The 10,102-nt window shown below is 36.7% G+C and overlaps 1 protein-coding gene across 6 annotated transcripts in view; it reads right to left on the reverse strand.

Moving 5' to 3' along the window:
* Nucleotides 1–10,102, reverse strand: part of HORMAD2 (HORMA domain containing 2) — a 90,725-nt gene that overhangs the window by 63,750 nt on the left and 16,873 nt on the right. For 5 of the 6 annotated variants that reach the window (XR_005787034.1, XM_040463979.1, XM_040463980.1 and 2 more), the window contains exons 5-7: nt 9,529–9,565; nt 5,317–5,337; nt 4,340–4,366 (exon numbers count right to left, since the gene is read on the reverse strand). Coding sequence is in view for 5 of the 6 variants with exons in the window: in XM_040463979.1 (XP_040319913.1) it covers nt 4,340–4,366; nt 5,317–5,337; nt 9,529–9,565 (85 nt within the window). In the remaining variant the exon portion in view is untranslated. The remainder of the gene's footprint in view (nt 1–4,339; nt 4,367–5,316; nt 5,338–9,528; nt 9,566–10,102) is intronic. The other variant, XM_040463981.1, reaches the window with a different exon arrangement.

A 10,102-nucleotide genomic window follows, 5' to 3' on the forward strand; every position in this document is an offset into this window, starting at 1 on the left:
CACCCATTATTATCTCCCTGTCCAAACCGCCACTATCTCTTCTCTTCTCTTCTCTTACCTTTTCTTCCCTTTTCTTTCTTTCTTTCCTTTCTCTTTCTCTCTTTCTTTTTACCACTTCTCTTTTCATCTGACCTGCTTACTTGTAAACTATTCGACCAGTAATTCATTCTCTATTCTATAGCCAGAGGGCTTTTGAAAACACAAATCAGACCATGTCACTCCTTTGTTTAAAACACCCCCCAACAGTTTCCTATTGCCCTTAGAATAAAATCCCAAACTACCTTAGCCCACAAGACCTTACACATCTGTCCCCTCTCTACCTTTCTGACCTTATCTTCGGCTTCTTTCCCTCCCACCTGCCAAGTTCCAGGCTCAGGGCACCCTTTCTGTCCATGAACACACAAGATGCCTTCCTGGCTTAGGGCCTTTGCACACCTATACTCTGGAACATGCTGTCTCCAGTTGATGATAATAATATTTGGGCACTGCCCTAAATGCTCTACATTTATTCATTCTTATGCAATCAATGCTCTGAGGTAGTTATTATTTTCCTCACTATACATGAATCTAGTAAGGATTTGACTTCAACACCTACAGTGTTAACTCCTGTGCTATTCTGCCAGTTATGTGCCATTGCCTCTCACAGACCTGCATAGGCTGACTCCTCTGGCCCTTCATGCTTAGCTCTGAAGGCTTTCCATAGACTTCCCTCCAATCCTTCCTCTTCCATTCCCCGCCTTGGCACTCTCCAGCACACACTTTTCTTTTATTTTCTTCATAGCATTATGACTATTTGAAACTCTTTTGCTAGTTTTTGTTTGTTTATTGTTTTTCCTCCCGCATAAGAATGCAAACTTCCAGAGAACAGAGACCTTATTTATCCCATTAACTCCTGTGTTTTTATACCTTGAACAGTGTTAGGCACATAAAGGGAACCCAATTAATATTTGCTGAATTGGGGCACCTGGCTGGCTCAGTTGGTAAGGCATCCAACTCTTGATCTCAGGGTTGTGAGTTCAAGCCCATGTTGGGCCTGGAGCCTACTTTAAAAAAAAAAATGCTGAGTAAATAAATATTCAGCCAGAATAGAGTTCATATTCAATAGGATTTCATTCTTATAAGGAATTTTTTAACACTGAGGTTTCTTTCTTGTTTTTTAATGTTTGTTTATTTTTGAAAGAGAGGGAGAACAGGGAAGAGGCAGAGAGAGAGGGAGACAGAGAATCTGAAGCAGGCTCCATGCTGTTAGCACACAGCCTGCCATAGGACTCGAACTCAAGAAATGTGAGATCATGACCTGAACCAAAGTCAAGAATCAAATGCTTAACCGACTAAGCCACCCAGGTGCCCCTCTACAAGGGTTTGTTTTTTTTTTTAATGTTTATTTATTTTTGAAAGAGAGAGACAGAGTGCGAGCAGGGGAAAGGTAGAGAGAGAGAGAGGGAGACACAGAATCCAAAGCAGGCTCCAGGTTTTGAGCTATCAGCACAGAGCCTAATGTGGGGCTCGAACCCACCAACTGTGAGATCATTACCTGAGCTGAAGTCAGATGCTTAACCAACTGAGCCACCCAGGCGCCCCAAGGATTTTTTTTTTAAACAAAGTCTCTAAAAGCAAATTGTGACTAGAAACAGGAACCGTGTATAGTTCAGTTCTTGAAGCAATCTATTAAAAGTGGATGCTGACCACCTTCAATAGGCACATAGGAATAGATGGTGAAACAGTAAGATACCTAGCCATTCTTTTTTTTAAAAAAATTTTAATGTTTATTTATATTTGAGAGACAGAGAGACACCGAGCATGATTGGGAAGGGGCAGAGAGAGGGAGACACAGAATCTGAAGCAGGCTCCAGGCTCAGAGCCATCAGCAAAGATGCCCAATGTGAGGCTCGAACCCACAAACTGTGAGATCATGACCTGAGCCAAAGTCAGACGCTTAACTGACTGAGCCACCCAGGTGCCCTGAAACCTAGCCATTCTTTACAGTTTTATCATGCATTAAGTCGTGTAAACCTTTTCTTAACATATTCACATTTTGGTTTACACATCTTATTAATACTCTCCACATATTTTGTAGTATGTGTCTATAGGAAAGCTATACTATACCTCATCACTATTTTAGTTATCTCTGTCAGTTCATCTCTGTCATGAAATGGAGCAACCAGAACAAAACTGCAAGTATAGGAACACCACAACTTTGTACAAAACTCCATTGGCCCTTGGATTGGGTAAGCACACTTATTTAAGACAGAGGTTCGCGACTATTATTCCATGAGAGACTCTTCACAAAATCACTACAAATTTTAATCCATGTGTAAAATGCTTTTGCCTCAGGTATATATTAATATTGCTATTGTTTGTTTAGTTTTGTTTAGGGAAGAATATACTTCTATAGATATGAATCAAGAAACATGGCACAATATCAGATAAACGCCAAAGAAAGACTGTGTTTATGTGGGAATGTGGTTTTGTGAGTATATAAAAAAATGAGATTAGGGAGGTAAGTAGTTGTATCAGTGGCTTGATGTTAAACAGCAACTACAAAATAGTGCAATCCCATGGATACTTTTAGGCATTATGAACATTGCTATCCCATAGTTACACTGTACTTATTGCTGACTGGTTTCACCTTCTTTTGGGTCTTTTTTTTTTTTTTTTTTTTCAACGTTTATTTTATTTTTGGGACAGAGAGAGACAGAGCATGAACGGGCGAGGGGCAGAGAGAGAGGGAGACACAGAATCCGAAACAGGCTCCAGGCTCCGAGCCATCAGCCCAGAGCCCGACGCGGGGCTCGAACTCACGGACCGTGAGATCGTGACCTGGTTGAAGTCGGACGCTTAACCGACTGCGCCACCCAGGCGCCCCATCTTTTGGGTCTTTTAATACCCTCAAACATGACACTAAAATTTCTAGTAATCAAAAGTGTGCCATGAACACAGAAGTTAGAGATCAGTGCTATACGGAACAATCTGCAAGCATTCAAAATATTAAATATTTTTTCTTGGTTATAAATGATAGTTCAGCACCTCATTTTATAAGCTTTTGTTTTCTAACTTCATTATTTTACTTGTATCAAAGCTCATCTAACAGCATCCCCACATACACCCTCCACTTTAAGAGTTTTCTACAGTTAAGCCCAATTTATTCAGCATTTCACTATCTCAAAAGCACTGGTTTCAGACTAGGAGTTTTGTATACATAAGAAAACAAAATAATTAATTGCATTAAGAAAATGACCAATTTATTAACAATTTATCAGAAGGTTTTAGTTTGGGAAACTTCCCTCCAAACCTACAAGGAAAAAAAAAACATTCTGAAACTAAATAAGAGAAAGATAAAAAGCGGTAGTTTGGGGATTGAGGAATTGTTACCCACCTGTATGTACCAGCTTTCTTCCACCTTGCTAAAACAGCTATTTATAATCTTCCCCAAAAAGGATATTAAAAGCTAAAAATGCTTAATTTAGTCTTGAATGCCATCAGTTAGGCTAAATTCATAGGCTTAAGAAATAAAATTGAAAGCAAAGAAAAGGGAAAAGGAAAAAAAGTTAGGAGGGAAGTAAAGAGAACAGAATGAAAAGAAAGAATAGAGGCCTTCACCTTCCATTTCTGTATCATTGCCACAGCTGCCATTCAAGGTAGCACAAGGAACTATTACATGCCCAGGACTATGAAATTCACTTTGGGACACAGAATACAAGATAAGACACTTGTCCTAAAGAACTCAAAATCTGGTTGGAGAGATAAAGTAATCTACATGAATCAACTGAGAATGTTAAATTGTGAAGTCTTGCTAGAAAAGAAATTTAGAGAAGGAAGAAATTAGTGTGAACAGCATAGGCCAAGAGGCTTTTATGGGAGACTTGAACATAAATTGGCCTTGAGTATGAGTAGGATTTGATAGGAAAGACGTTTAGAGATAAAAGAAGATGTAAAAATCTATGAAAAGGTCAAAAAGAAGAGAATTTAATTGGCAAAAAGGAGAAAAGTTTAGAATTCTGCCATATTTTCCGGAAGGCCACAAACAGAAAGGATTCAGAATCCTTTAAATAAAGGATTAAAGGTTAAAATAAATAATAAAATGTGATTTTATACAGGCAGAGATTTTTAATTTTAACATGTTAGGGAATAGGCTTTCCTCTATGCTTTTTCTTTAATACCCCTAAGTGGTTTTTAAAATCTCATAATAAATAATTGGTGAAGTTCATAACAAAACACACTGAAAGAGCTCATAATGAGTTACTCTGCTCACACAGTAAGCTAGTAACATAATCAATAGCCTCAACCCAGGTAAACATGTAAATATAAAGCATAATCACATCTCAATGTGTGTTCTTACCTCAGGTTCCTTGGGATTTGTGTAAAGCTGTTTAAGGAAAAATAAACAACATTTAATTTCTGAAACTTACTAGATTATTCCTCACTGAATACTGAATTAAAAATGCTTAAGTAAATCAAATATCTAAGACTCCCAATAGTATCTTCTCATTTTCTTTCTATTCTTAACTATACATACCAGAAGCTCACAAAACTCCAAAAAGTCTACAAAACTGCAAAAACAAAAACCTCCAAGTCTTTAAAGTAACTCAAAAAACGAAATCCTGATGGCCAATATATGAAGCAGACAGTATATCCTATATACTCCCCCATGAATTATAAAATACCTAAGAAATACATAATTTGTGATCTTTTATTAAAACTTCTGATAGGGGCACCTGGGTGGCTCAGTCGGTTAAGCGGCCGACTTCGGCTCAGGTCATGATCTCGCGGTCCGTGAGTTCGAGCCCCGCATCGGGCTCTGTGCTGACAGCTCAGAGCCTGGAGCCTGTTTCAGATTCTGTGTCTCCTTCTCTCTGACCCTCCCCCGTTCATGCTCTGTCTCTCTCTGTCTCAAAAATAAATAAATGTTAAAAAAAATAAAATAAAAAAATAAAAAAACTTCTGATAGATTCGGGGCACCTGGGTGGCTCAGTCGGTTAAGTGTCTTACTCATGGTACCAGCTCAGGCCATGATCTCACGGCTCGGCTCGTGAGCCAGGGCCTCATATCACAGTGCAGAGACTGGTTGGGATTCTGTCTCTCCCTCTCTCTCTGCCCCTCTCCCATTCCCTCCTCTCTCTTTCTCTCTCTCTCTCTCTCTCAAAATAAATAAACATTAAAAAAAAAAAAACTTCTGACAGATTCTATTTTTTTTAATTCCAAAATATCATAGGACAGATAAAGAAATTCAGGGAGAAGTGGGGACACTACTATTTTAATGTTTTACTTGCCAAAAGACAACAGAGACATGCGCTTGGTCTTTAAATGTGTACTTACTGTAAGTACTGCCATGTGTAGCTTCAAGAGAAAAGAAAACTACTGTTATTATATACTTGTACAGATATTATTGTTATTTTCAATAAAAGCTAATTATGATTTAAGAGACGTTCAAAGGTTTGGGTAGAAGATCTGAAAAAGGGATACTAATTCACTCATGTATTCAAATGTGTATAAATTTACATACATAGGGTTCTGCTGGGGAGAGGAAGGTTGCAAAAAAAAAATACTATCTGTACTCTCTAAAAGTTATATTTTAGTTGAAGAAGCAAAAGATACACAAAATAATTCATTATTATTAAACATTAAATATGCCACAAGTATCTCCAAAAAATTGTCTTTTGAAACTAATCTACTAAAGAAAAAATTTTAAAGTCTGGTATGTCTATAAAACCCCTTGCCCTACCTGCATATATATTACTATAAACAGATTCTCTCTGCTTGAAAGAGTAATCCAATATATAGATAGAGATTCAATCTAGCCTCTGATAAAAATTTAAAAACTAGAATACAAATTAGAAATTTTCCAGACCAGGGGCGCCTGGCTGGCTCAGTCAGTAGAGAATGAGACTCTTAATCTCAGGGTTGTGAGTTCAAGCCACACATTGGGTATGGAACCTAGTTAAATTTTTTAAAAAAAGAAAAAAATTAAAAGAAAATTTCTGGACTGATAATTTCATATCAAATTATTCACCTATTTCACCCTGAGGAATAAAACTTTAGTGACACTGTGTGGCTATTTTGGTTACTGCATACAATTTATTTTTAAGACTATACAGTGAAACTTTATATTAATTATTTGATTAATAGTTCATTCATTCATTCAAAAATAGAAATGGCTACTGATCTCAAGGAACATGCAGACCAATAGGAGAGAAAACATTAAACAAAAAAGCAAACAGATAGGTACATCATTACAATCGTGTTAATTGCTATGACAAAGCATCACGAGGTGCTTGAGAACATTAAACAAAAGGACAATCTAGGCTGGGGTAGGGGGCTGTGTGCCAGGAAAGACTTCTCTGGGTAAGTAAATATTTAGGCTGAGACCTGAAAGATACATTGGAGTTAGCCAGGTAAAAGGTATGGGTAGTGAAGAGAATTTTGCAGGCAAAAAAGAATACTACAACAAAAGGAAAAGGCATTTGGCATGTTCTAGAATCCTTGTGTGGCTTGACTATGGTTAGCAATGGTGAGAGTGATGACTTGGAAAGGCAGGTGTAGACCAGATTATACAGGTTCTCTGTGAAGGACTCTCAATGTTATTTTAAAAGTCATGGAAATGGGGTGCCTGGCTGGCTCAATTAGAAGAGCATGCAACTCTTCATTTTGGGGTTGTGAGTTTGAGCCCCACTTTGGGTGTAGAGATTACTTAAATAAATAAAACGTACATACATACATACATACATAGCCATGGCAGATTTTCAAGCAAGAGATTGACATGATCAGACAGATTTCTGAAGAATGTAGTGTGGACACTGGGTTAGAATGGTAGGGGATTGAAAATGGGATGAGACAAATTAGGAGGCTATGTACAATATAGTCTCTTTTTTATAGCTATCTAAAAATACGTACATGCTTACTTTAAAGAATTTAAGCACAATAGGAACTGCAAAGAAAACAGGGTAAAATCACCTAAAATTTCACAACTAGAAATAATCATCATCTTCAACAGAACATCTTTCAAAATCTCTAGATACTCAAACTTGACTTTACTCAAACTATTTAAAACATTTTTTTAATGTTTTTATTTATTATTCAGAGACAAAGAGAGACAGAGCATGAGCAGGGGACAGGCAGAGAGAGGAAGAGACAAAAAAAAAAAAAACCAACAACATTAACTATTTCCTAGTAGGAAATTAAGATACTAACAACTGAAAAACAAATATAAATACTATTAAGAACCTAGGCCATCCGTCTAAGGTGTTGTCTTTTAATCTCCCAAAACAATAAATTTAATTGATTCAGTCATACAGGTAGTCATTTAAGTAAAATAAATCCATCAAACTAGGTAGATAATCTTTTTACATCACACTGCTATTTTAGTACACCTAACATTGTAATTATTTAAGAAGTGACTCCATTAGACTGTAACCTCCTTGAGTGGAGGAATCACATTTTTCTCTCATCCAGTATTTAGGTACAATGTCTGGCACAGATTAAATAGTTAAGAAAGGAAGGGAGGAAGAGAGGGAATGAAGAAAAGAAGAAAGGAGGGAAAGAAGAATAAGAGAAGGTGGGAGGAGAGAAGGAGGGAGAGATGAAGGGAAGGGGAAGGGAAGGAGGAAAGTAGAGAGGGAGGGATGGGGGGAGGAAAAAGAGTTAACACTTTCATAGTGTTTATTATGTGCCAGGCATTGTACTAAAAATTTAAATCAGTGGTTTCAAAGTATGGTCCCTAAACCAGCAGTCTCAATATCATCTGGAATTTATCTGAAATGCAAATTCTCACACCAGAAATTTTGGGGAGTAGAGCCTGGCAATATGTGTTTTAACTGTCTTCCAGGTGATTCTAATGCAAGCTCACATTTGAAAACCGGTGCTTTAGATTAGTCCATTTAATTCTCAACCCTAAGGAGTAAGTTCTGTTATTATCCCCATTTTGTATATAAAGAAACTGAGGAACCAAGATGCTGGTACTTGCCCAAGATTATACAGGTGTTAAGTGGCAGAAATGGGATTTCCTTCAGACTGATTCCAAAACTTGTGCTCTTAACTATATTGTAGTGCCTGTCGATGATGGATGCTGAAGAATGTTGGAGGGAATTCATTTGAAGGAAAATGAATGAGCACCATTCAGTATGCATTCTCCATTTAAACCTGTCCAAATACTAAAGGCTTTCAAAGTTCAAAAGCCATTTTCTCCCGAAGATTTCCTTCATGCTCCTCACTAGATATAACCCCTCCTTTTCCATATTTCCATTGTAAACAATCAGTATCTTTCCTTTAGCATGCAACAATTTCTAATGAGTATTATGGTTACTTATACTTGTGATAGAGGTGTAGTCAAAATATTTCTGATATTTTTACATAAAAATATCAAACTAATATGAAAAAAATAAACATTTAACAGCACAATATGGCACAGGTATGGGCCAATCGGAAAGGATGCCAATTTAGCCTTGGAGCTGGGTTTCTGGAAGCTCCCCCTGGGCCAGATGTTAACCTTTTAATTGCTAGATTATGAATCAGTCTGGGGAGATCCCAAAAGAGACAGTGATGAGGTGAGGGGGACGCCATGGTGGGGGTCATTCTGGGTCTCAGCGAAGCAGCTATTTACCACCTGATATTTCAATATTTTAACAACAGGCACAGCTGGGCCAGTGTATCATGGCTGATCATCAGCCGTGCATATGAATATCATTTATTTTCTGCCATGGTCTAGAAAATCTTTGTGTGCACAATCCCATATCTGTTTTAATTTTGTATCCCTCAGTCCCCCAGGTCAGTGTTGAATAAATCATAAATAATAACTGTTCAGTGAAAAAGGAAATGTATGAGTGCAACTAAATAATCCTATGTAAGGCTTAGTCACCTCAAAATTTCTTAAAGGGATAGGAATTGAGGAAGTTAAAAGAAGATATAGATGGGGAAAAGGAGGGGACGCAGGCAGAAGGTTAATTTATATACATCTTGTCTCTTTAACTAGGACCAGGGCCTCTAAATTTTACACCCTTCATAGCTGTCTTGGACAGCAAGAAAGATCTGATGCACTTAAAATTCAGCTGCATTTTTTAAAACTCCAAGTTACAATACTAGCTATTTTGAGGGAATGTATTATATACATGCACCAAACATAGTTAACAAAATAACCAACATAGAATACAAACTAGACTTATTCAAGTCTATTTTTTCCTTTCATATCTGTGAATTTAATCACAACTATTTTGAACATATTCAATGTGCTAAATGCCAGATTCTTGTCTCCCCTGTCCCACATCCTCTGGATCTCTTCCAGTGACTTCAGAGGAAATTCTGTGGTCAAAAAGATATGAGTATGTAAAAGAGAAAAGTGAGGGTTTCCTTTCTAATTAATGAAAACAAGACATTAACGAGACAACAAAGACATAAAATAAAAAAAGACATGTTTCAGAAATGCAAATGTAGGCAATGGTACACTTATTACACAACAACAAAATAAAGGCTAAACTTTTTTTTTAAGGGATAAAAGATGAGGCTTTAATCTTGGTGTAAATTTAAAAACATTCTTACGTATCTCTTTTCCAAAGCATCAAAACAGCCTTGAATCCTGTCAAGAAATAAATGTTTGATGTCAATTTGGACCAGATGCAAAAGCCAAAAAAATTTCCAGTACAGCATATTCTTTGCTTTGAGGTACGTTAAATTGGTAATCATTTTACCTCTTACATTTAAACTTTTTTAAAACTCCCAGTGTCATTTAATATGTTGATAGAACTTTATAGGTAATAGGTAAGCAATTTTAAGGTAGGGAACTACATCTTATTTTTCTTTTTGCTTCCCATAATGTTTAGGATACTGATATGCATGTGATGAGTAATCAAATTTTGACTGCTATTTTTCTCCCTTTTTAAAATTTTTGTTATTGAAGTTTAGTTGACATATAGTGTTGTATTTGTTTCAGGAGCCAAATATTTTTCTATCCTTGTACAAGTCCATTTTCTTCAAAAAATAAACTAAATCAATACCTTAAAATTATATGAAATAATTGTTATAAATTTCTAGGAAATTGTGGAAAAAAAGATGGAAGGAAGAAAAAGGAAGGAAGGAAGGAAGGAAGGAAGGAAGGAAGGAAGGAAGGAAGGAA

Source organism: Herpailurus yagouaroundi, unplaced genomic scaffold (genome assembly GCF_014898765.1).
Source record: "Herpailurus yagouaroundi ecotype Mexico unplaced genomic scaffold, PumYag 428, whole genome shotgun sequence".
Classification (NCBI taxonomy): domain Eukaryota; kingdom Metazoa; phylum Chordata; class Mammalia; order Carnivora; family Felidae; genus Herpailurus; species Herpailurus yagouaroundi.